The 27,091-nt window shown below is 38.8% G+C and overlaps 1 protein-coding gene and 1 non-coding gene across 2 annotated transcripts; both read right to left on the bottom strand.

Moving 5' to 3' along the window:
• MRPS31 (mitochondrial ribosomal protein S31) lies at nt 1-25,364 on the bottom strand. The gene is given in 7 exon segments (NM_001076015.2): nt 1-308; nt 10,057-10,200; nt 13,756-13,835; nt 16,612-16,752; nt 17,470-17,625; nt 21,522-21,806; nt 25,198-25,364. Coding segments are annotated over 7 exon segments (1,161 nt in total). The 5' UTR covers nt 25,323-25,364; the 3' UTR covers nt 1-78.
• LOC112449167 (small nucleolar RNA SNORA71) lies at nt 13,599-13,730 on the bottom strand. Its single transcript, XR_003037655.1, has one exon. It is a non-coding gene; the product is annotated as a small nucleolar RNA SNORA71 (small nucleolar RNA).
• Nucleotides 25,365-27,091: the final 1,727 nt, after the last annotated feature.

Raw genomic sequence — 27,091 nt, 5'->3', positions numbered from 1 at the left:
TTAAAACTTCTAGTAAAATTATTTTATTTAGTTATAATATGAATCTCCAACAGCTTGAAAGAAAAATTTCCATGGTCTTCAACTAAAGTTTATGCCACTTTCTTTTAGAATGTCCTGTTTTTCATTAAAATAATTTCTAAACCACTCTATATGTTCAACCTTCTGTTTAACACTCAGATATGGATTTTTGGAAAGGCCACAGGTCACCAGCTCCATGAAGTGGCGAATTGGTCCTTGTTTTGGAAAACCCTCCAGATATTTATCCAGAAATATATGTTCATGAAATTCTGAACCATCATCATCAAAACCTAGGAAATGAGACAAAATACATTACAATTTTGAATGTAAAACCTACACCAATACAGTATATTAACACATACATATGGGATTTAGAAAGATGGTAATGATGACCCCATATGCGAGACAGCAAAAGAGACACAAAGAACAGACTTATGGACTGTGCGAGAGAAGGTGAGGGTGGGATGATTTGAGAGAATAGCATTGAAACATGTATATTATCGTATGTGAAACAGATGACCAGTCCAAGTTCGATGCATCAAACAGGGCACTCAAAGCTGGTGCCCTGGGACCACCCAGAGGGATGGGGTGGGGGTGGGGTGGGAGGGGGGTGGTTTTGGACAGGGGGACACATGTGCACCCATGGCTGATTCATGTCAATGTATGGCAAAAACCACAATATTGTAAAGTAATTAGCCTCCAATTAAAATAAATAAATTAATCCAAAAACCCCCACTATACTATAAAACTAACATTAATGAGGTAGTATTACAGTTAAAGGCATGAACATTAGAGTCAGACAGAGGTTTGCTCACCAATTTAACAACTATGTGACTGGGCAAATTAACTTCTCTGAACATGAGTTTCCTCAGGCACAAAATGAGTATTATTAGAACAGCACCTTCTTCATGGGGTTTTTGTAAAGATTAAAGATTAAATAGACAGAAAGCTTGTAAAACTCTTTTACACTGCTTAGCATTTTACAAATATTCAAAATGGAGCAGTAATTATTACTAATGGATATTTTAATATCTAAAGAAACCACTAAGAAAACTATACAAACTACACTAAAAAACACATAAAATAAAATGGACTCTTAAGATATATTCAGGCAACTCACAGAAAGCCAAGAAAAAACAGAGGAGTGAGAAACAGAAAAATGAAAAACAAAAACAAAAACAAATAACAAAATGAGACTTAAATCCTAACAAATCAATAACTACTTAAATGTAAATGGCCTATACCAATCAAAAGAAAAACATGATCCAACTACATGCTGTAGACAAGAAACTCACTTCAAACACCTGTAACACAGGTGTTCAAAGTATGAAGGAGGACATATCTTGCTAACATTAATTTTTAAAAAGGAATGCATGAGTGGCTACATGAACATCAGATAAAGCAGACTCCAGAGCAAATATGAGAAAGAGGAATATTACATAATAAAGGGATTAGCCCACTAAGAAGATAGCAACCTGAATTATGCATTCACCAAACAAAAGTTTCTAAATACATGAAAGAAAAACTGATAGAAACATAGAATTAGAAAAATCCACAATTACAGTTTTACTATCCCACTGTCAGCAACTGATAAAACAGCCAAGTAGAAAATTAGAAAAGACACAGAAGAACCAAATATTAACCAACAGGATTACACTGACATCTACAGAACACTCCAAACTACTGCAGAACACAAATTCTTTTCAAGCAACCATGGAACGCTCACCTAGTTTAACCATAGCCTGGGTCGCAAAACAAACGTCAACACGTTTAAAATAACTGAAATAATACACAGTATCTTCTCTGATAATAAAGGAATCAACACAGAAATCAGTAACAGGAAAACAGCAGGAAAATCTTCAAACAGTTGGAAATTAATATAAATAATGTGTGATAAAAAAAACACAACTGAATGAAAAGGTGGCCATGTGCTAGCCAAGGAGAGAGCCCTCTAGAGAAACTAACACAGCCAACACCTGGGTCTTAGACTTCCAGCCTGCAGACTATGCGAAAGTCTACTCTGCTGTTTAAGGTACCCGGTCTGTGATATTTTGTTATGGAAGCCGTAACAGACTAACATGGATCCACACGAATATGCCAACTTTAAGATGCATAGATGATTCCATGGAGAAAGGATAGTCTTTTCGATGAATGGTGCCAGGAGAACTGGGTATCACTGACCAGAAAGAAAAAGAATCAAAGCTTCACACTTCAAATTAACAAAGAACGGATAATGGTCTAAACTATATATATAATATGCCATAGCCACTCGGAAAAGAACTTGAAAGGTTCTTTAAAAAGTAATATTTAACTACCATACAACCCAGCAATTGCACCCCTCGGTAGTTATCCCAGGAAAATGGAAATTTGTATTCATACAGAAACCTGTACATGAATATTTATAGCACCTTTATTGTTAACAGGCAAAAACTGGAAACAACCCAGATGTCTCTTATCAGTTGAATGGTTAAACAATAAGGTACATTCGAACCACGGAATATTACTCAGCAATAAAAACAATAGCAAAAAAACCCCTACTGACACATGTAACAACTTGGATAAATCTCCAGAGAATGAATTATCCTAAGAGGGGGAGGGGGCACCCGGAAAAAAGGTTACACACTATGTGATTCCATTTGTATGGAAAAAATTAGAGAAATGGAAAATGGATTTGGTGATTGCCAGGGATCAGAGACTAAGAAGGGGAGGCAGTGGGAGGTGAGTGAAATGTGGCTATAAAACGGCCTAAGAGAGATCCTGGAGGTGACAGAACTGGTCTGCATCCTGACTGTGGTGATGGTCACATGAACTTACATATACGGTACAACTACACAGAACACACAAACACACGCGCCAATAGAGTACATGTGAAATGGTGACATGTGAACATGGCTGGAACACTATGGATGCTGCCTGCCTGGCTGTATGCCGTCCTGTGCTTGTACGTGACATAACTACTAGGGGAAAATGGGCACAGAGTATACGGAATATTTACCATTTCTTACAACTGCATATGAACCCATAATTATCTCAAAACAGTTTAAAAATGCTATCTCATCAGTTAGAATTATCTTCCACTTATTGAAAGAGATTTTTAGAATTTTATTTGAACATTTAAAGATCTAGTCATCACTTTTATAAAAACTAAAACACACAATAAACAAATCAAGGCTTAGATTGCTAAATGGCCACACACTACTACTATGCTTGTATATATAACCCTTTGCAATGTGCCTTTGCCCTTCTTTCCATAAAGAGGTAGATACAGCCTGTTGCTCCAACCCTTAAATTCGAGGTTGGCCAGGTGACCTGCCTGGTCAATGGGACATTACCACAGTCAATGCAAAGGCCTGAAAAGCCTTTACTATTGTTTTAGGAACTCTCTACAGCTAGGTGAACAAGCCCAGCCTAGCCCATGAATGATGAGTGACATAAAACCCCCTTATTGCCTCCCCTGACAACAGCCAACCTCAGCTAGACATGTGAGAGAAACCAATCTAGACTGATCCAACCCCAGGCACCTACCCAAGCCAACCAGAAAACCCATAAGCTCATGAGCAGTTATTACTTAGCTGTTGTTTTACTAAGTTTGGAGTGGTTTGTTATGTAGCAAAAACAGAATTGGTTAAGGTTTTCCTAAGACTTCTTCAGGCTCCCCTGGTGGCTCAGACAGTAAAGAATCTGCCTGCAATGCAGGAGACATGGGTTCAACCCCTGGTTCAGGAAGATCCCCTGGAGAAGGGAATGGCAACCCACTCCAGTATTTTTGCCTGGAGAATTCCATGGACAGAGGACGCCAGTGGGCTACAGTCTTAACAGGTTGCAAAGAATTGGATGTGACTGAGTAACTAACACACAAGACTTCTTCACATTCAGAATCCAACTCTTCTGAATTGGCTTTTCAACTCTGGGTTGTCAGTGGCCATGCTTTCCAACCTCCCTTTAAGAACATGTGTGATGCAGCATTTCTTAAGGGCTCCACTATGGCCTCTTCTGATGCTCCCAGTGCACATTTAGACGCATATCCACAGGCAGTGACAGCTATCTCTTCACTGCAGCCCGACTAGCATAGTAAGATACATCAGCTTCAGAGATATTTAAAACTTTGAAAAACAAAAGTATGTTGTATTCGATGAAATACAGGAAAAGAGACATGCAGGGATATTTTAAACCGAAGTTGTTCTCTATCCCATAACCCTCCAAAGTTCCTATTCACATTTTTCAAGGCCAATTACTTCCAAGACTAATCACTTTCATGGCGTATATCCTTCTAGCCCTTTTCCTAAATTCATGTGTATTTTTACAGACAAATTATTGTTTTAAAAAAATCTTTCCTTGAATCCCATTGAGAATTCTCTATGGTTATCAATAGTTTACTTCACCAGGCAATCATGTTGTTCCATCTTTACTTTTGTTTTGTTTTTAAGGCATATACACCTGGGGATAGGAATAGGGAAAATGCAATATGAGGTAAAAATGAAAAAAAGTCTCACTGTGCTAAAGATCTTTTCCATATTATCAAGTACTGCTTCCAGTTCCACATGACAATATTCTTTTAAAGAAAAAAATACCAATATGGCTAATGTAATATGAAAAACAAGGCAGGTTTCAATATTCAATAACATCTGGAACAGAGTATGTTAGGGCTAAAAAATAAGGTCTGTAGCATTGGAAACATAATAAATCGAGGTAATAATTGTTCTCAAAAATCTGAGGGTGACTCCTGGATTGAATGTTTATGGTTATTAGTCTCCTTAGATGTACTTAAGATATAAGACTTAAGACAGAAAATTGTGCAAGAGAAACTATTTTTAAAATAGCTGTGCTAATATAAGATCAATAATTAATTTATTAAATCATTAACAGACCAACTGTCTCTGACATAAAGTCATAATGAGTTAGACAAGTACAGAAATTATGACATGCTCTATTAGGGGGAAAAGCATCTAAGGGCATAGGTGATCTTATCTTATTACTCTTTCTCTAGATGATAAATCAATCATCTTTTTAACTTAGAAGGTATAATGAACAGATCCTTCCTGAATGAGTCAATGAGTGAAGAAAGCCAAGTAGTACTGGGAAGTATAAAACAAAGAAAAAAAAGAGAGAAAGCGATAAAGAAGGGATACTATATACAAAACTAAGTTCCAGATAGATTAAACGGGAAAAAGCTAACAGATCTACATCCAAATTAAAATCTTTGTTGGTTAAAGGCACTCTGAACAGTTAAAAGATAAGCAACAAGGACTTCTAGTTAAAATGTAGATTGAACCATGATTTTTAAAATCTCTGCTCCCTTTTAACACCTACTAAATGGCAGTAAAAGGAATAAAAAGTTAAAAAGTTCAAAGATAAACAGAACAGAAAATGAAACTGTAACAGGAGTTACCACCAAAATGTAAGAAGGAAAGTGGACAGATAAGTAGTAACTGACTCAGCTGAGTTGAAAAAAGCTAAAACCAAATTAAGAAGCAAACAGACATCAAAGGCTTTGGAAATTAGTGACATCATATACCACTGAAATTAGGAATGGGGATGAGGGACAAAAAACAGAAGACTAATTAAAACTGGTTTAGGGGATAATTAGATCTCCCATGATCCATCTTCTACCTGTACCTCTAGATAACTACACCATCCATCTCCCAAAGAAGATGGGCAGTTTTATTTTTTGGAGAAACTAAAACAAAAAGAGGAATGAATCATTTAATTGATAAGCAGGGGAATTAAGTGAAAGTCTGTATGCTGATTAGTGAATCATTCCTCCCCACTCCCACCAACGGTGGAGTCATCCTCACCAGCTGGAGGATCGATTGGCTATCTTATTAGAAGAGAATGTGTTCATATTTATTGCAATTTAAAATATGCCTATTGTTTGACCCTTGAATTAACGTACTCAGACATGGACAGAAGGATATGTATAACAGGATTCACTAAAGCTCTATTCATCAATAGGAAAATGGTAAAAATAAATTTCAGTCATTCATACAATGGCATAGTACAAAATACATAAATAGTTCCCATTTTATAGAACTATTAAAACAAAGTTGATCTCTATGTACTGACAAGGAAATGCTTAAGACAGACTGCTAAATAAAAATAAATAAAATTTAAAAGCTACAGGACACTATATATATCATACGGCCCCATTTAGACCAGAACAACAGATAAATGTGAGACTATCATTTAAGGTGGATGTGGGGACATACATCAAACTACTGGCAATGGTTGCTTCAGGAAAAGGGAAGAGAACTGAGGGGTAAAGTTTATTCTTTATTCTTCTGTATTACGTTTTTGTGAGTAAACTTTCATACATTCATTTCTATAGCTTAAAATACTTTTTAATAAGCAAAAGAAACAAAATATAGTAAGGAAAAAATAAGAGTGGAAAATTAAAGACAAGAAGGAAACCCCAGTGGTGTACAATCAACTAAAGCAACATAGGTTAAATCTGTGTCTAATTCTGCTTTAAATATTAGTGAACGCCATTTAACACATTATTGACTGGAGACGTATTAACGCCACAGGCGTTAGTTTCTGCAAAAATCCCCTGGTCAATAATGTGTTAATATTACTGACTACAGCTAAAAATACAGTACAGCAAATAAAAGGTAAAATCCAGCTAATAGCAACGACCAATTTGACAAAGAGTATATTACAGCACTGAAGCAAATTCACTTTCACTTTGACTTGTTTTCACTTCTATTTTGTCAAAACTTATTTCTTTTCCTGGCAGTACTCTGCAGCTCTTGTTCACTGGCCACCATCTGAAACAACCAGCAGATTGTTTCAGACAACACAGACCTAATCATCTTTATATTTGCCCCAATTTTCTCCACACTATACCCTCCCACATAACAACCACTGAGTTTTATGGTAATTCTGAGCTTTTTAAACTATTCTTGCTAGCTCATGTCATAGCATTCATTCCAGATACCCTGGCAAAGGATGGCATGCTGTAAGTGAACAAATTTAAACCAACTGAAAAATAAAAGCATGACTGACATCCATGACTGAGCTTTTTTGCCCACTGAAGCCTCCAAATTGAGAATTACTCTTGGAGGGCATTTCAAAGACACTTGTAATTTGGTGGTATATACATGGCTGATGAATATTCAAGAGCACGACTCTTGTTAACTGGATAATGATAAAAATGGGATTAAATTTAGATAAAGCCAAAGCTAAAATAAAAGTGATCTTATTGCAAAATCTACTGGGAATAATTCCACCTAACCGTTCTTATACAGAGAAGGCAATGGCACCCCACTCCAGTACTCTTGCCTGTTAAATCCCATGGACAGAGGAGCCTGGTAGGCTGCAGTCCATGGGGTCGCTAAGAGTTGGATGTGACTGATCGACTTCACTTTCACCTTTCACTTTCATGCACTGGAGAAGGAAATGGCAACCCACTCCAGTGTTCTTGCCTGGAGACTCCCAGGGACGGGGGAGCCTGGTGGGCTGCCGTCTATGGGGTCACACAGAGTCGGACACGACTGAAGCGACTTGGCAGCAGCAGCAATGGTTCTTATACATCTCTGGACTGGAAAAGCACATCAGAAGGGACAAGCCAGGTCTTAACTGGCCAAAAAAAAAAAAAAAAACCCATCAAATTGGAAAGTCAATTTTTACATTTTAAGTGGCAAAACAAACAACAGAATTTTTTTTTTTTTTAATGTAACAGAAAGACACAACACTGGGAAGTAAATTGTAAACACAGGACGTGCCTTTAAGATGCTTTCAGCATTGTGTTCCCAACCTGACATGGTAAGCCTGTTTTTTCTTTGGGGGCGGAGGGAATCTTTTTCCAAAAGTATCGAAGTAAATCTTCATGAAAGTAATTATTAGGAGAGAGAGCATGATATTTCATTACTCTTAAATCCGAAGTATAAGAAACATGAAAGAACGTTTCTAAAGGGCTAAGACTCCAGGTTCTAAGGCCAGTCCTCTTATTAACGTACTGAGAAGATCCTAAGTATGTGCTGAGGCGGGTGATCAAAGTGAGAAAGTTTCCACGGTCCCCTTCCTGTTTTTCACTCAGATAACAATTGCCTTCAGGAGCTGGAAATGAGATACCTCCCTTTCTGACCCCAAAACATCAATAATGTGTACAGTGTATATGGACACTTGTCACATTTATCTCCCCAACCTGACCAGAAAACATGCTTGGGTTTTTTTTCCCCTTTTGCAGAAATCACACTTTCTTGAAAACCAGGCCAAATCTAAGATAAATTCTTTAGCATCTGAACACACAAGATTTTGATGAACTGAAATGTTTCACTGCTGATGACAATGTACCACCAAGTCATGCTTTCCTACGATCCTATCTGGTGGGACCTAGAAAATACACAATATCCTTGTGAATATTTTGAGATTTAAAAATGTTATAGAAGAGAAAATACTTATAATAGCAAATCCCCTCACAATATCATTGTTGTACAAACAGGGATGATGATGGTGACTTGTATAAACTCACTTGTTTTTCAGAAGAATCCCATAAAATGAGTCCTATTACTATTTCTATCATTTTATAAGATGGAGGACCTGAGGCTGGGAGAGATTAAGCCTCACTCAGGCACTTGAACTCTAACCACCACGGTTCGCTGTTTCTCTTAAGTCAAGTCGCATATTCTACCTCAATAATGGGTTTTAAAACATGTCTGTCACCATGAGGACCTGGAACATCCAAGCTTCAACAAATATGGAACAAAGTCTTCCCTTAACATCATAGATTGTATTTCTTAGTTTTGGGGTTTTTTTTTTTTTTGCTACTTTAAAATTCTATGATCACATACAAGAGGGGAAAGGAACTAACATTTATTTCTAAGTATTATATGCCAAGAACTGTAGTGAGCAACTCACTAACTTATCTGATTTAATTCATACATTCTTCCAATGAGGTTTCTTTAATTTACAGATGAGGAAACTAAAGCTCAGGAGGTTAAATTATTACCTCAGAGGCAAATGGCTAATAACTGACAGAGTTGGAATCTGTATTCAGGTTTATACAAACAAGTCTGTGGATTTGGGTTTTGTTTTTTCACCTTACCCTGATACCTTCCAGAATGTACATTATGTAATAGATGAAACACAGATTTCTATATTATTGAATATATCATACAAATATTTAAAATATTAAGAATTTGCTAAAGGATGTGTAAGTTCCTAAAGTTTTCCTATATAAAATACTACTATATGTAAATATAAGACTATTTAAACTCCACTCCACTTATCCAAACAAATGAAAGGTTATCAAAAATTAAAATATTACAGTGCAGAATATTACAAAGGTTAAAATATGGACTACTTTTTCTTAAGTCTTCCTGAGGTGTTTGCAATTTCTAGCTAATCTTACCATAAAAGTAAATGAATCTCTTCTAACTGAAAATACACCTATAAATATTCAATGGCATGTTTGGCTGATGATTATCATGGGTGCCATAAAAAATAAATAGCATAGTTAATACTGTTTTCCTTTTGACTGAGGAAGAGGTAACACCTCCAGAGAGATCTCCAGGAAAGTAGATAATAGTTTATTACCAGCTCCAAGTATCTAGGTATGCAGCCAGAGTTCCCAGGAAGTTCAAAGTCTCCAAACATACTTGCTTTGAGAGGTTTTGAATACAAGAAACATGTGCCTCGTTAAAGCAACGGTTTCAAATAAAAGATACTAGTGTATGACTTAAAGAGTTGTAACGTTGCCCCAAACTGAAGGATGACCTTACCCAGTATTTAATGTATTAGAAGATTTACCAGGTTATCTCCTGTTTAGCAAGCACAAAACTGTCATTTGCAGTTTTCAACACCGGGATGTCATAGAAATTAATGATGTCATTTCTGCCATATAACTTTACCTTCTTATCGAACAATCAGAATTAAGTGAAATCTTAGTATTCTTAAAAACACCATCAGATTTCTTTTAGGACATCACAAAGATGTCTACACTAAGTTTTGAAATTCAGGTAAATATCCAGAACTTACAACTGAACATCTATCAGATTAATCTCAATCAGAGTTTTATAAACCTCTGATGTTAAGACTTACCTGCTTCATTGTTAATTGGGAACTCCCACAATTTCCCTTCTTTTGTCCACTGGATCATCTCTTCAAAACCATTCTGAAAGGGCTGTTCAGTGACTGCAGCTAACTGCTTAGCAAATTCTACATCCCAAAGAGAAGGTGCTGCCTCTGTAGAATAAAGACGTTTGAAATATGCACTATTCTATGTAATTATCTTTCTTTAAAAAATGTTATCATCACCTCTAAACTGGCAATATATTTTCAGATCTTGAAACTCATAATTAAACAGTATATAACGAAAGGTCACTGATAGCTAAAATGGAAACAAAAACTATATATAAAGACTACAACCACAATGACTGCAAGCCTCAACTTTTGTTTTTACTACAATGCTAGGTAATTAACCCCTAGTCTCACAGTCCCCTCTACTGAAAAGGAGAAAAGAAACGTCCATTTGTTCAAGGATCCTTTTGACGAATGTGAAAACTTTTATACAACATGTGATTTTGATCTTTAAACTCTAGACTGTTTATTTTTAGTCTGTCAAGATAAGTAAACTAAATTAAGGTAATATAAACTAAACTACAATAACAATGGCAATGATAATACCATTAATGTATACTGGGCATTTACTCTGTGCTAAATGCTTTTTATATATTAGTCCATTTAATCCTCACAACCAACTCTGAGTAAGGTAATATAATGTTAGCTTATTATGATCACCATATCACATTTCAATCATTTATTTCCTTTGGAAATTCAAGACATCTTTGAAGAATGAGTCATACTCTCACCAATTGTTGCTGGTGGAAATGTAAAATGGTACAACCTCTTTGTAAAAGAGTTTGGCAGTTTCTTAAGAAGTTAAGAATACACCTATCACACCATTATTTTACTCCTATTTACTCAAAAGGATCCATACATAGATCTGTACATGGAAGTTCATGTATGACTATGCCTGACCCCACACTGACCACTAATATGAAGTATGTTGGTCTTGTACATCTGATAAGGAGAAGACTCCAGCAGCTAGGCTAATTAGCCACAGTTAGAGTAATCATAACAGAAAATAATTTAATTATCATGGTTACTTTTAAATTTGTTCAGTGGACACTGATCAACTTATGTTTTTTCCATAATCATCATTAAGAGTCGAAACTATTTTACTGAACGTCCACTGTGTTCCAGGCACTCTTGTTTAGCCGCTAAGTAGTGTCTGACTCTTTTGTGACCCTCTGGACGGTAGCCCACCAGGCTCCTCTGTCCATGGGATTTCCCAGGCAGGAATACTGGAGTGGGTTGTCATTTCCTTGTCCAGGGGATTTTCCTGATCCAGGGATTGAACCTGTGTCTCCTGAGTCTCCTGCATCGGCAGGTGGATTCTTTACCACTGAGCCACGTAGGAAGTCCATCCAAACATACTTGACATTTTAATTATATTATCTCATTTAATCCTTGAGATGTATGTATTACCCACATTTCATAAGTGGGAAAAGGGAGACTCCGAGAGGTTAGTAAGGCAGAATCTTAATTTTAATAATCAAGATCTACACAACACCAAAACTCTTTCCATGAGGCTAAATTGCCTCTCAGCTCTAGGTTACTCCAGGATAAGCAGTTGGGTCTAAGACACCACCCTTTGCAGCAGTGGTAAGAACTTAGCAGGGAGCGAAACCTGGGAACCATGGGATGGAAGAACTCATTCAGTCAGTCAAAAAATAATTAATGAATGCCAACAACATGTCAGGCATTATTTTTATCAACACATGGTAGGGAAACAGCAGTGGAAAAACACTAAATGTAAGTGTGCACATTGTTGCTATGCTTGAACTTAATTGGGAACAAAAGACTTGCTTCAGATTCATGCAAGCAGAGCTTATTAAAATGCCTTCAATAGAGTACATTTATATAAATCTGTGCATTACTTTCCTTTATAGAGCATAATCACTTAATATTATTTTAGAAAATACATATATTTTCAGTACCTCTGGGTCAGCTCATCTTAAATTTTAGGAATAAGACACGTGATTTAAAAAAGCAAGCTGGCTCCTTCAAGAATCCATGTGCTTCTTCTGGTTGTTCATTAGGCAGACAATAGTAGCTACCCTGTCAACAAATTCCCTTTAGGAGGCAAGCTTAAGAGTTGCCACTTTGTTATTCTCTGGAGGTCCGGCGGTTAAGATTCACCTTGGGAGACCCGGTTCAATCCCTAGTCTAGTTGGGGAACTAAGATCCTGCTAGTGCAGTGTAGCCAAAAAAAGAGTTGCCACCTCAACAGGGGAGAGGTGATCCATTCTCCATGTCTGTGCTTTTGCACTTCCTTTTCATCAATCATCTGCGACAGAATGCAGCTGTCACAATACAAGAAGGGAGTTGGTCACCTAGTTTCCTTTTCAGTTTAAATGAACAAACAGTGACTGAATTAATGCCTTTTGTCCATGGTATTTATTTATAGCTTAATTTGTTAAAAGATTTAAGATAACAGATTGCTATTATTTGTAAGCCACTTGGCTAGGGGCTATTCAGTATACAAAAATCAATGAGACCTAGCCACTAATGTCAAGAGATTTACTGAATAGTGGGAAAATCAGATATTTTTATAACTGATAGAGCCACTGGAAGATGGCCTAGGAACTTAAATATCAGAACTAAAATTATTTCTACCAAGGTTCAAAAAGCTAACTTACAATGTTTAGAAATGAAAGTCACTTATAAGAATAGATCATTTGTACGGAGTTCCTTCACTTTATCAGTAAAACAAATTTAATGTCAAGCAAGAGGACACTCTTAGTTTTTTTTTTACTTAGGATTAAAATGGTGACTAAGTAATTGGACTTCTTGCTGAAAGAGGAAAGAGAACAAAAACTAACCGACTAAGTGTGTTAAGAAAAAACACTACAAGTCCACCAAATACATTTCCTGAATGCTCTCCTTCCCATCTCCTAAATAATCTCTAAAGCATTTCTACAAGTTAGCATCTATAAATGACATCTCCTCTTCTAGATAGTAAGAAGGCAGACATTACAATTTTTCTTTATCTAACAACACAGAGGTGTGTTGCAAATAGTGTAATAGTTGACCATTAACATTTTAACCCAGGTTAGCAGCCACTCTATAGATCTGGATCCCTGAAGCGGACAGTACTTACCTCCTGTGTCCCATGGGGCTGCAACATTTCAAAGGGGAAACCTGACCAACACAAGCATGTTAACAACTACATGAACAAGCAAGATCCAGGTAGACAGGGCTTCCCTGATGGCTCAGTGAGTACAGAAGCCACTGCAATGCAGGACATGGGGGTATGATCCCTGGGTTGGGACAATCCTCTGGAGGAGGAAATGGCAACCTACTCCAATATTCTTGCCTGAAAAATCCCATGATCAGAAGAACCTGGCAGGGCTACAGTCCATGGAGTCACAAAGAGTCAGACAAGACTGAACATGAGTATGAATGGTCAATGACAGGACAGAATATCAAAATACTTGATTATTATGCAATCAAAGTAGGACATTTTTCAAAGATAGAAGGTTTCCATGCCTGAGAAATAGTGTTACTTTTTTTGCTAGTGTGTGAAAACTCCAGGGTTTGGAATGGATGGCTAGGCTCTTCAAACATTGGGAAAGATCTTTCAGCAACTCCTCTCCCTCCAGTATCAATGACCAGGGCACAGGCAGCCCACAATCACTTTCGATGCAGGAGAACAGTCTTATTTTCTTAACAAACCTGTTTCAGGTGCCTCTTCAGTAACTGGCTTAAGCTCAAAAATATTAAGTCTCTTCCCCTTGAATATATTTTTCCTAAAACTGAAAAAGAAAAAAAATATTTTAATGAATATTTTTATACATGGTCAACAAAAATTGTTTGAGAGGAAACTTTTATATGAAAGTCAATATAAAAATTGAAAGTAAAAAAAAAATTAAAATTAATTCCACTGACCCACACCAGACATTTGAAGGCAATGGCACCCCACTCCAGTACTCTTGCCTGGAAAATCCCATGGACAGAAGAGCCTGGTAGGGTGTAGTCCATGGGGTCGCTAAGAGTCGGACACTACTGAGCAACTTCACTTTCTCTTTTTACTTTCATGCATTGGAGAAGGAAATGGCAACCCACTCCAGTGTTCTTGCCTGGAGAATCCCAGGAACAGGGAAGCCTGGTGGGCTGCCGTCTATGGGGTCACACAGAGTCGGACACGACTGAAGTGACTTAGCATAGCATAGCACATGTCTTTAGGACTGACAATTAAAAATAGGAACAAATTCACCTGAATTTTTGCATCACAATACAGCAAAGCAGTTACAACAATTTAACTTTCAAAATACTTAATTGCAAAGATCAGCTTAATTTGCTACAATTTTTATTTGATCCATTGCATATTAAGGTTTTAGAAAATCTGATGTTGTGGAAAGACATCAAAATATGCTAAGTTAGAAATTGTTAAAGTCCACATTTGTTTTCCTTTAAGGGTAGAAAACACTGCATGCTGCTTAATTACAAATTATAATTATAAAAGACTGTATAGAAAAAACATCGACACTCGCAAAGTGATCGTTCTGTAATTTTAAAATTATGATTAACTTTATTTACAACACTATTTAATTAACTCAAAATTAATGTCACAGAGTTAATAGGAAACTTTTCTTTGTACGTTTTAATCAACTGCTTTATGCATCAATTCACATACTTATCTGAAAAAATTTCCTGGCAGATTAAACACTAAGTTATGAACTGGAAGGTTAGCTTTTAAAATAACTGAATTCTTCTCTGGATCAAATTACTTTTTTCTACTAAATTAAACTAACTGAAAAAATTTAAAATATCATGTTAAAATTAGATAAGTGAAAGTGTTAGTAGCTCAGTCGTGTCTGACTGTTTGGGACTCCATGGACTGTATGTAGCCCGCCAGGGTCCTCTGTCCATGGGATTCTCCAGGCAAGAATACTGGGCTGGGTAGCCATTCCCTCCTCCAGGAGATCTTCCGGACCCAGGGATCTAACCTGAGTCTCCTGCCTTGCAGGCAGATTCTTTACCATTTGAGCCATGCCCTAGGGCTTCACATTCAGCATGTCACAGGTAGGCAAACAGACCAACAGGACCATGAAAGATGGCCAGTCCCAGAATTAGTCAGATGCACAGTGCAGGCCAGCGTGGCTTCAAAGCCAGCACTTGGGATTCACACTTCTCCACCTCTAATGGAAGGAATCAGTTGGGCCTGGGTGGTCTCAGGTTGCTCCAAGTCAGACCAGGTGAACAATCTGGTATCTCATCATTGCTTCCCCTTATTCTAGAGTCCTGTAAGCAGCTTTTTAATGCAGGCATCATAAACACATAAACCCCTTCCTACATAAACCTACTTTTTTAGCTTCTGCCTTGTTGCCTTCTAATTTTTGATGACAGCTCAAATCATTAAAAATCAACCTATGATATAGCATTCTGATGTAGTTGCATGGAATCATTTCAGAGAAGACTGACTCGAAGACTGATTTAAAGATGACTACAGTTAAATATTTTGGGAGAAGCTCTTTGTGAACTTTTCTAGGGTGTTTTGTGGAATTTTTTTTTTACTCGAGTATAGTTGATTTACAATGCTGTGTTAGTTTTTGGTGTACAGCAAACTCAGTCAGTTATACAAATAAATACAGCCACTCTTTTTCAGATTTTATCCCCATATAGGTCATTATTGGGGGAATCTTAAGTTAAATTCCAAGTGACACATTCTACTTTGTTCAATGTCATAGATATACAAATTACTTTAATTCAAATAACCTTCCAAAGTCACTATAACCTCTGAACTTCCTTTATTAACTGCTGACCATCTTTTCCAATCCTCTTGTATAAATTAATAATTTAATACCCAGAAGGCACTAACTCAGGTTCCTGAGATTATACGTAGAACAAAATCCATGGAATAAGCAACACACAGAAAACCCTCCAATTTTAAGCACATGCTGCTATAAAGTTCAGTTAGTGTTTGTCAGACCATGCTAAATATTCGGCTTTCTCTCCCCAACTATCACTTCATAGGCTTCAAGGAGAAAAAGCACAAACTTTGCGTAAACACAGGCAGCTTTCTACTATAAAATAACTATGTAAGACATGGCTTAGCATCTTTAAGAACTACAAATTACCAAATTGAGATTGCCACAGATAAGCTACCACTTAAAGGTATTATAATGGGTCTTCCTTTTTTTGATGGTGGGTCCTTCCTCTGAGGTGTGAAGAAAGATGATTCTAGAGAAAGGTAAAGGCTACATGAACATGCAACATCAGAATGAAAAATAATGCTTCTCACAAAACATTCGTGTGTTCAGAGTTTGGTCAGCTCCACTTACTCTAAATCGGGAGACCGCTAACCAGGGCAAATGTGAGGCGGGGCCCATTTCGACTTACAAGATAGAAAATGGAAGGCTGCTAAAGCCAGTACACCTTTTCCTTTCTAGGAGATGGGAAGCAGAGACTATGGAGACAGATGTAAATGTATCTGTGACGCTCAGATACCCAACAGCAAGAATATACACGGCAACAGAGTCAATCGACAGTTCAACAAATCAAATCAAATACAGTGCAGAGCCTGAGTACCGTTTTCTCAGATCAGCGGTCTCCTCTCGGTCAACAAAATCATCAGCCCCTTCGTCAAACTGAATCTGGTGCACGGGTCGTGTGCTAGCTCTCGCTGTGGAGGATCTGGCAACTTTCATATCTGATATGATGTTACTGAAACTGAGAAAAGAGAAAGGGCTATGGAAGAGTAATGAACTTTCTGAAACATGAGATTCATATAATTTTTATTTCACTTCTATATACTAATAATGAACAGAAAAGTTACGTCTAAATAAAAGACTACATGTTGTCTATCAATACCACAGACCACTAAGATCGCTGCTGCTCTTTTAAAAGTGCTATTCAAAAAAGTTCATTCAAAACATGATTAAAGGTGTCACTCATGAGAAACTGTCACACATCCAGAGAAGGGGAAATACAATCAGTATCTGTATCCCTATCACCTAAATTAAAAAGCTGCGTTAAAGTTGAAATGTAGCCATTTTTATTTGCTGCATTACGTTTGTTCAAATACAAATAAAATGAGTGATCATATTGTGCCTAAAATCAGCACATTATTTAACAAAAAAAATCTTCTCAGAGAAATTCTTATTCTGTTACTTATTATTTTTAATAACATTACTGAACGTACCACTTCTTTTTCAGAGACAAGAATTATGTAACGTCTCAAAAGAAGTTTTAACCATTCCACTGGTCTTATAAAACTGTGATCTTCCTTATTAACATTTGAGTTATAACAGACATCAAACTGCTAATATTTACGAGGCATACTTTATATACGAATGGATATATTACGTATACTGCTCGGCATGCACTGAGTGAAGCCAGCCTCTTGGAGGTATCTGCGCCACTGGCATGGCTATCTGACTCACTAACCTAATTTTGGGTTTCTCTCCATCCTTCTGAGCCTTTGAGTCTTCCTCGTGCTGCCGGAGCTGCCTGAGCAGCTCCGACTTGGTGGTCTGCTTGTCAAAAGGGAGAGAGTCAGCAACTGCAGTCGCAGCCGCCACCAACTCCGGGCTCAGGGACTTGCTTCAGAAAGAGAACATGGAAAACAAATGAGAGACAGAGGCATGACTTCAGTGGAAAGTCAAATTTGATTTCCTGGGTAAAACACTTCTTGTCATTCGAAAAGCACCATTCAATTCCTAACAAAATCAAGGATTCTTAATACAATATTGTAAATCAACTACACTTCAATAAACTTAAAAAAAAAAGAATTCTTAAATATGAGGTATCAGTTTTATAATAAGTGTTACAATGCTGAAAGTTCAAGTTAATGGATCCTTAATGCAGCACAATACTAACTCAGAATAATATATGGAGGTGGAGGGATGAGGGATCAGCCTCAAAAAGGATAAATTTGTGGATTTTTAAATTAGATGCCATTTTATTTAAAAACAATACAGACTGCAAGCAAATATAAAAGCTGTGAAACCTGTTTATATGAGCTTTAATCAAAATCTCCCCAAACTGGAAACAACCCAAAGCACTATCACCAGAACAGATAAACTGTGATACATATCCATGCAACGAACAGTACTCAGCTCACGTCACATGTATGAAAATGAATGGAAGAAGCTGGATTAAAGAAAAGTGTATCTTGCATGATTCTACTTATATCAAGAGGCCAAATTAAGGTGGGAAAAAAAAAATCAGAACAGCAGCTGCCTCAGGACAGAAGGTTACCAATAGGGAAGGTGAAGCTGGAGAATGCTCTGCATCTTGGAAAGTGTGGGGGTTCCACACACGCATCAATTTGTCAGTATCCTGCCGCTAAAATCTGTATACTTTAATGTACGTAAATTTTACCCAGGGAGAGGGGATCATAAATCATCAAGTGGGAGATGGAAAGCGAGTGAAGGTATAGATGACACAAGAACGGCAAGATATGGTAATTATCAAAACTTCATCATAGGACCATCTCAATTAGTGGGATCCAAATTACTGTTTTACTTTACTTGGCTTTCTATCTCAGGAAATGATGCGTAACATGAAAACTGAAGTTCCCAAATCCCTGAAGCTTGGCCTCAAAGAGACCCTCAAGGAAGCTGTGAGTGAGAGTTGTATGTAAATCAATGTTACCAGAAACTGAAAGAAAGGGGACCTTAAAGAATAGGTAGCTGAAATCGGAGCAGGTGGTTGGTAAAGAGGATATTAATTAAAGTAGGAGCTAGAAATTTTGGTTACCACTGTGCCCACCAGGGGTCTTATTAGGTTTCATGATATATTTGGATCCAAAGCTGTGGACATGACTGTAAAAACCTAAGATGTTAGAAAGATTTTAGACAGTGCCTTCGAGTACCTTTCAGACAACAGGAATTCTAAGAAACTTAAAAGATGTGGTTCCAGGGCCTCTCACAGGGAGCTCAATACAGACCTGGACCTTGGTTCCCAAACTGTGCCCTAAGGCACCCCAGAGTACCTCAGGGAAATATCAGCCATGTCTGTCAGCGACTGTGAACTACTAAGTCAAGGTAGTTCACAGCTTTAACATATACTCCTTTCTATGTCACCATATCTTTGTGAAGATGGTTCTCCAGCAGCTGCTGTGATAGAAAGCACGAAGCCTTCAAAAATCAGTATGGAACAGGAATGAGAGTGAGTGTCGAAGGCTAGGTCATAAAAACTACACAATTCCTAGGGGCTCGTTTTCTCTCCGGACACTCCCCAAATTAAGGTGGAAAAAAAAAAATCACAACAGCGGCTGCCTCAGGACAGAAGGTTACTGATGGGAAGGTGAAGATGGGGTCCAGCCACCCTGCAATGAGGGAGCCCAGGCCACACACAGGTGTTTCTGTAACAGTTCTGGCTAAGGTATCGGCTAACAGCCAGTATCAACTGCCAGACCAGAGTGAGCAAACCCACAGACGGTTCCAGCTCCTGAACTTCCGAGTCTTCCAGCTGAGGCCAGACATTGTGGGGTGGAGATTAACCTTCTTTATTGTGCTCCATCCACACTGCTGACCCACAGAATTCATGAGCATTAAAAACTGGTTGTTTTATGCTGCTAACTTTGGGGGCAATAGTTACACATCCATGGTATCTATATAAATGTGCGTAGGTTTCAATACGTAATACAAATAAAAAAACTAAAAGCAGGCCATGCACGAAGCAATGACAGTGCATCATGAATCAGTCAATGATTAACCTACTTCTGTGCATCTGTCTATGTTACTTGCTCAGTCGTGTCCGACTCTTTGCAACCCCGTGGACTGTAGCCCGCCAGGCTCCTCTATCCATGGGATTTTCCAGGCAAGGTAACTGGAGTGGGTTGCCATTTCCTCCTCCAGGGGATCCTTCCTGATCCAGGGATCAAACCTGAGTCTCCTGCACTGGCAGGCAGATTCTGAGCCACCAGACAAACCAGTGGATCTGTGCATCTGGAATCCCTTACAACACAAAGCAGTCTGAGTACAGAATTCTCCTAGGCTTTAATGCTTGTCTCATTCATACCTAATTGGAAAGCAATTTTAAAAATTACCTTTACTGAATCTCTTCCCTCTTAGCTCAGTTGGTAAAGAATCCGCCTGCAATGTAGGAGACCCCAGTTTGATTCCTGGGTCGGGAAGATCCGCTGGAGAAGGGATAGGCTACCCACGCCAGTATTCTTGGGCTTCCCTTGTGGCTCAGCTGGTAAAGAATTAGCCTGCAATGCGGGAGACCTGGGTTAGATCCCTGGGTCGGGAAGATCCCCTGGATGAAGGCAAAGGCTACCCACTCCAGTATTCTGGCGTGGAGAATTCCAGGGACTGTATGGCCCGTGGGGTCGCAAAGAGTCGGACACGACTGAGAGACCTTCACTTTCACTTTTCACTTACTGAATCTCTGCAAAGCAATCAACACATCTGAACCACTTCATTAACAGTTAACTAAATTATAATAAAAAAGCAAAAGGGATCATAAACAGGTCTGGAAACTGGGGAAAAAACCTCATTCTTCATAAATATTTTAAAATGTGTGTTTGAATATTATCAATATTAGCTTACTCTCTACCTAGTTATGCCTTCCAGTGGTAGTTTTGATACAATATAGAAATCAAACAATTCCATTAAAATGTTACGTTTTAATGAATTAAACTGAATGGGAAGGAAGTCCAAAAGGGAGGGGATATAGGTGTATGTATGGCTGATTTATCTTCCTGTACAGCAGAAACTAATACAACATTGAAAAGCAACTGTAATAAAAATTAATTAAAAAGTGTTAAGTCACTGAGTACAGAAATCTGTATTATCTGTTTATTCTGCTAAGTGACAGGGATCTTAAAGCCACATTTCTTATTACTGATGATGTCGTTGGTACAATCATTATTTATATACTTATATATAACTAAACCAAAATCTTGACATAGAAACTACAACAAAATGCTAAAATATCATGATTGTACTCAGATTCAGTAAATTATACTCTTTTAACAAGCACAAGGAATTAATAATACTTTTAAGAAACCACATAAGCTGAGAGCCCTGGAATTACTGGTCAAAGGAAGTCATATAAAACAGGTGTAATTAACATGCCAAAATTTTACACTAGGTGGAATTTTTTAATGAAATTTCAAATAAAGAAGTCTTTCAGAGATACAAAGCTACCTTCAAATCAGGATGTAAATAATTTGTTAATAAACAGCTTAAAGCAATTAAATGTGGTTAACAACTGATAAATATGTAAAAGAATGTGGAATTCTCAATTAGATCACTATTCTTTTCCTCTCTCTAGACTCTATACAGATATCCACTTAAATATAGAAGAATAACAGTATTACTCATTTAATTATTAGTCTCTGTGTTTACAAACTAATTTTTAGTCTTCATTAATTCCATACCTCCAATGTACTCTAATTAAAAAAAATTTTTTTTTTCTGAAAGAAAAAGTTTACTGGAGTTTCCAAAATTACTTAAAAAAAAAATTCAAATTGCAATTCAATTTACCTCTTTTGGGGGGCATCTTCCGGAGATTTTTGAAGTCTGCGAATTGCAGCTTCCAAACTTTTAAGTTGTCCTCTATTGGGTGGCTTTGTTGTTTGTACATTTACTGTGCTTAATTCAACTTTCATGCCCTTAATAATATTTACCAAGTCTTTTTTCTTATTCTCCTTTGTACTCCCTTGGTTCTCCGTTTCTTTGGAAATTTCACAGGCTGGAACAGACTTATCATCTTTCTTGCTATAGATCACGCTGTTAGTGCCAAAATATCTTTGGATATTACATTTTGTCCTGAAAAGATTAAAGAAAAAAAAATGGAAATATAATGCAAAATAACAGAGCCAGGGCTCAAAACATTGCTTCAATGGATTTAAACTTCTTTCAGTTCAAACCCTTCCCTTTTGCTTATTCCTGTTGTTAGCAACCGTAAGAACAGCACTTAACATTTCTTGAACACATACTGTGTGCCTAGTTTTGTGCAACATTTTATGTATATTTTCTCACACCCACATCAACTCCATAAGGTAGGTATTATCCCCATTTTGCAGATAAGGAAACTGGAAACCAGAGATGTAACTTACCCAGGGCCATGTAGCTCAGAGCTCACTAAGGCCTAAGACACACTGGTGAGCAAAAATAAGTTACAGGTGTGCTGAGATGCTGCCCACCTGAGCCCAGCAAAGGCTGTTCGGGGCCAGCAGCTCCTGGAGTGCCTGTCTGTTGCCTCCTTCCACTTACCTCAAGGTTTGGTATTAATACAATATCACTGTCTATGTGTTCCACAACACTAAAAACTTTGCAAAACACTGACACGGTTAATAAACTTCTATGTATTATTCTTAAACCCAAAACTAACAGACTGCCTAGTTCTTGTTCTTAACATGACATAAGAGTATCTCACAATTAAACAATATGAAATAAAGAAACTTCTATCAATAACAAAGGTTACTTTCTTAAAAAAAAAAAACAAGTCCTGGCTGTGATTCTAATCTTTTCGACTTTCTCACTTGAGCTACCAATGTCATTTAACCAATCACTCACTCTTTGTAAACTAAAATGGGACAGAAAAAAAAGAATATTTACTGGCTAGAATTGCCATTCTGCTTTCTTCTTTATAGACTCATTTATGAAAAAGAACACCACAAACGATCCCATCTATTTCAAACTCATGCAGAAAAAGATTTCCCAAATGTCTAAGGAACCCAAATGTCTAGTTTTATATTTTGTGGCATTAAGAACCTTTTAATATAGTTAATATTGAAGCACCTTAAAAACTAGTGAATGTGCTCGTCTTGGTAACAGGGTATAACCTATGAAAGTCATGATTAAATATAGTGACTATCTACTCTGTGCTGGGCACTATTTTAGGCACTGATGATACATTAGTAAATAAGAATCTCAAGGTCCCTACTTTCATGAAGCTAACAGGCTAGAACACTTTCACAAACTTTAATAACTACCTAGAGGACTTACTGAAACACAGATTCTTTGGTTCTACCAGCGATTCTGATTCAGCAGATTTGGGGAGGGACTTGCAGTCTGCATTTCTAACAGGTTCCCAAGTAAGGCTGATGCTGCCTGTCAGGACCACATCCGAGTAGCCATGTTACTACGTCATTTAATCCTTACAATCTTACAGGACAGGGTGTATTATTATATTCTTCCACCTTATAGAAGAAACTGCTGCCCAAATAGGTTAAATGAGTGGTTCTTAACCTCTAGAGGTTATATGAATCAAAAAGGGAACTTATTTAAAACATGGATTCCTGACATTCTCAGTTGGTAAGTCTGGAATCAGGCCCAAGGATCTGCATTTAATCAAGACTTGGTGCCATTGATCTCAAGACACAGCATAAGACAATGGGTTAAACAGTATCTCAAGTTCTCACAGCTAGTAAGTGGTAGCTTACTGTGTGCCTGCTCAGTCACTTCAGTCGTGTTCAACTCTTTGCGATTTTCCAGGCAAGAATACTGGAGTGGGTTGCCAAACCCTCCTCCAGAAGATCTTCCCAACCCAGGGATTGAACCCAATTCTCTTGTGTCTTCTGCACTGCAGGCGAATTTCTTACTGCTGAGCCATCGGGAAAGCCCTTTATGAAACCCTTTAATGAAACTTTTATGAAATCCTTTAATGAAAGAGAAAATGGCTTTTTCCAAAAATGCTGAAAGAAACTCTTTGATCTGTTCATAAAATTGTCAGAGGGTAACACATCAAAATACTTAAAAATCAGAATGAAAACCAACTGCATAATCAGTATCCTTATAATCAGTAGACAAGAGCCGCAATACTCAACATGTGGTACCAATGAATTCAGGAAAACGCTAATTACGATTTCACATGTGAAAGTCAAATTAACACTAAAGGTATCATAACAGAAAGGTGACAATCAGGAGACTGAATCTGACATATAACCTGTGCTTCAATGTTTTCTTCCAACACTGCTCTAGCCCTACTGAAAGTAATCTATATTATTCCAGGAAAATCATGTATGTATAACACTAAACAAACAATAACTAGTATTTTAATAGTAATTGCATAACACTAAAATAATAAAACTCTAGCCCGACCTAACTTTCTTGTAGTCATGTATGGATGTGAGAGTTGGACTATAAAAGAAAGTTGAGCACCAAAGAATTGATGCTTTTGAACTGTGGTGCTGGTGAAGGCTGTTCAGAGTCCTTTGGATTGCAAGGAGATGAAACCAATCCATCCTAAAGGAAGTCAGTCCTGAATATTTATAGGAAGGACTGATGCTGAAGCTGAAACTCCAGTATTTTGGGCCACCTGATGCAAAGAACTGACTCATTGGAAAAGACCCTGATGCTGGGAAAGACTGAAGGCAGGAGGAGACACAGGATGAGATGGTTGGATGGCATCACCAACTCGATGGACATGAGTTTGGGTGGACTCCGGGAGTTGGTGATGGACAGGGAGGCCTGGCGTGCTGCGGTTCATGGGGTCGCAAAGAGTCGGTCATGACTGAGCGACTAAACTGAATTGATGCTGCAAATCTTTTTTTTTCCTGGCTAACTCAAACCCTTGGGACCCCTTCAGATTTTACCAGACTTCTTTGCAGAAAGGACACCCTGAACCTCTCCTACAACGGTCAGGCGTCTCTGCTCATCCAGTTATTACCTGTTCGACGAATTCTGCCGTATTCTGCGCAACTCACATTATCTCAGCGGTTATTCCACTATACTTTAACTGCCTACTTGGTGGAACTCTAAGCTTTGCGATGGCAGGACTGTGTATTCGGGGCATAACCCCAGTGCTGACATAAAGATCAGCGCTTTCAATAATGAAGGTAAGAATAAGACCATCACAGTCTTGGGAGGTTTTAAAAAAAAGCACATAAAACAAAAGAATTTAGCTTTCTGGAACCTGGATAAAATGAGGGGAGAAGCGGGAAGAGAGATGAGGGGCGGTAGGTGGTAGGCAGAGCACAGGGCAGCGGCCCAGGCCTGTGACCGGAGCTGTTCCCCACGCACGCTATGACCTTGGGCAAGTCACCTTATCTTTCTGGGATTTTCCCTTGCTCAGAGTTAGAGCGGCAGCTTCTAAGCTCTCGCGGGTCATAACACGGACCCCAGGACGCCGGAGAAAAATTAAACTTGAATGTGCCGGAGCCGGGACAGGGGGTGCCTGGAGACCTGCGGGCCCACCAGCGCGGAAACGCGGTACCTGACAGTTCCATGCGGAGAAGCGAGGGGCACAACGGTGGCCGCCGATGCCTCCGGGCCTGCGGAGCACAGAGGGAGCCGGGAAAGGGGGCGAAAAGGGAGGACCGCCGAGACCCTCGGGAACATCTCCGAGAAACGAACAACACTAGGAACAACGGCGGATGAAGCGTTCTCTACTAAACACGCCCCCCCGACTCCCGCTTCCGTTTCCGTTCCCCGGCCCGGCGCGCTCCTCTCCCTTAGCGTTCCGGCGGACAACAAGGGGCGAGTAATTTGTTCCGGATTCGCCCGGAGCCTAGCCGCTGCCCCCAGGCGACTCCACACCCCAGAGATTTTGGTCCTAGAGGTGGAGTCAACTGAGGTCAGCGAGGGTGTGGCGCAGAGGGTGGGGGGACCCTGATCTCCCAGCTGAGAGTGGAGGAAGCTATCCCAGCTGAGAGTGGAGGAAGTGCAGATGGTGCCGATGAAGCGCAGAACTGACCCCAGGGTGCGGAGTCTTGGGGACAAGAGCTCGATTCTCGGTGATGAACGGTCGCAGCGTTCATCATAGTATTCTCAGAATGATCCATGGCCGCCAAGGAGGTTAAAAAGCCAAGTTACCGTGGGCATGCGGTCCGATAAATTAGTCATTCTTTTCAGTCTCTGTTTTTGACGGAGAGTCAAAACATAAACCATGTATGTTTCATTTATCCAAATGGCCTGAGAGATTGGGGGAAAAAAAAAAAGATGCAAGAGAGAGACGTGGCTTTTTCTGCCCCTTATGAAGGCAATGAACAGTGACCCAGAAGAGATGAGGGGTTCCACAATCTGGAAGGCCATGAGTCGTGGGGGGAAAAAAAATGCCGGCTTTTAGGTCACATGGAAACCTTTAGCTTAGAATCCCATAGTGTCGGTTGAATAGCGTGTGTGTGTGTGCCAAGTCGCTTCAGTCGTGTTCGACTCTTTGCGACCCTATGAGTCCGCCAGGCTCCTCTGTTCATGGGATTCTCCAAGCAAGAATACTGTAGTGGGTAGCCATACCCTCCTCCAGGGGATCTTCCCAACCCAGGGATTACCACCACCCCACCGCCCCGCCCCAGTCTCTGCTGTCTCCTGCATTGGCAAGGCGGTTTACCACTAGCGCCACCTGGGAAGCCCTCCGTTGAATATTAACGTCAACATTTTCCCTGCCACTTCAAAAAAGAATCAAGATTGCTAGGGGATTTTTTTTGTGATGCTGTAAACGTTGAGCGGATCTTACTAAGATCCACTAACCCTGGCAGAACCCTTATGACAATGCTAAATATAGTACACTCAGGGATGCTTTCGTTTTTGTTTTTTTTTTTTCCTCTGCCTACAAGAAATACACTGTATTGCTTGGCTGTGAGGTTGTTTGTTTTTCTTCGTGTTGAGATATAATTGACACTCAGCATTAAGTTTAAGGTGTGCAGTATAATGATTTGACTCACATACATTATGAAATGATTACCACAATAAAGATAATTAATAGAGTAGTTCTAACTGGCCACAAATTAAACTGTAAGAGAAATTCAGTACAATTCTAAGAAAAATAAAATAGACCTGTCCTTTGAAAAACGGTGACTTGTGCAACTGTTCAGAGCAATCATTTATGAAAGGAACAAAAGCATGACCTAGAAGAAAATGTTTTCCTCCTCCTTTTTTCTGGTGTCGATTCACTCACTGGTCATTTTCTTCCCTACCCCCTTGAAATGCACTTTCTAGAGCCGAACGCCTTTGGCTGCTGCTGCTGCTGCTAAGTTGCTTCAGTCGTGTCTGACTCTGAGACCCCATAGACGGCAGCCCACCAGGCTCCCCTGTCCCTGGGATTCTCCAGGCAAGAACACTGGAGTGGGTTGCCATTTCCTTCTCCAATGTGTGAAAAGTGAAAGTGAAGT

This window comes from Bos taurus, chromosome 12 (assembly GCF_002263795.3).
Source record: "Bos taurus isolate L1 Dominette 01449 registration number 42190680 breed Hereford chromosome 12, ARS-UCD2.0, whole genome shotgun sequence".
NCBI classification, from domain to species: domain Eukaryota; kingdom Metazoa; phylum Chordata; class Mammalia; order Artiodactyla; family Bovidae; genus Bos; species Bos taurus.
The sequence above is the reverse complement of the archived record's forward strand: the minus strand, read 5'-3'. Positions and strand labels throughout refer to the sequence as shown.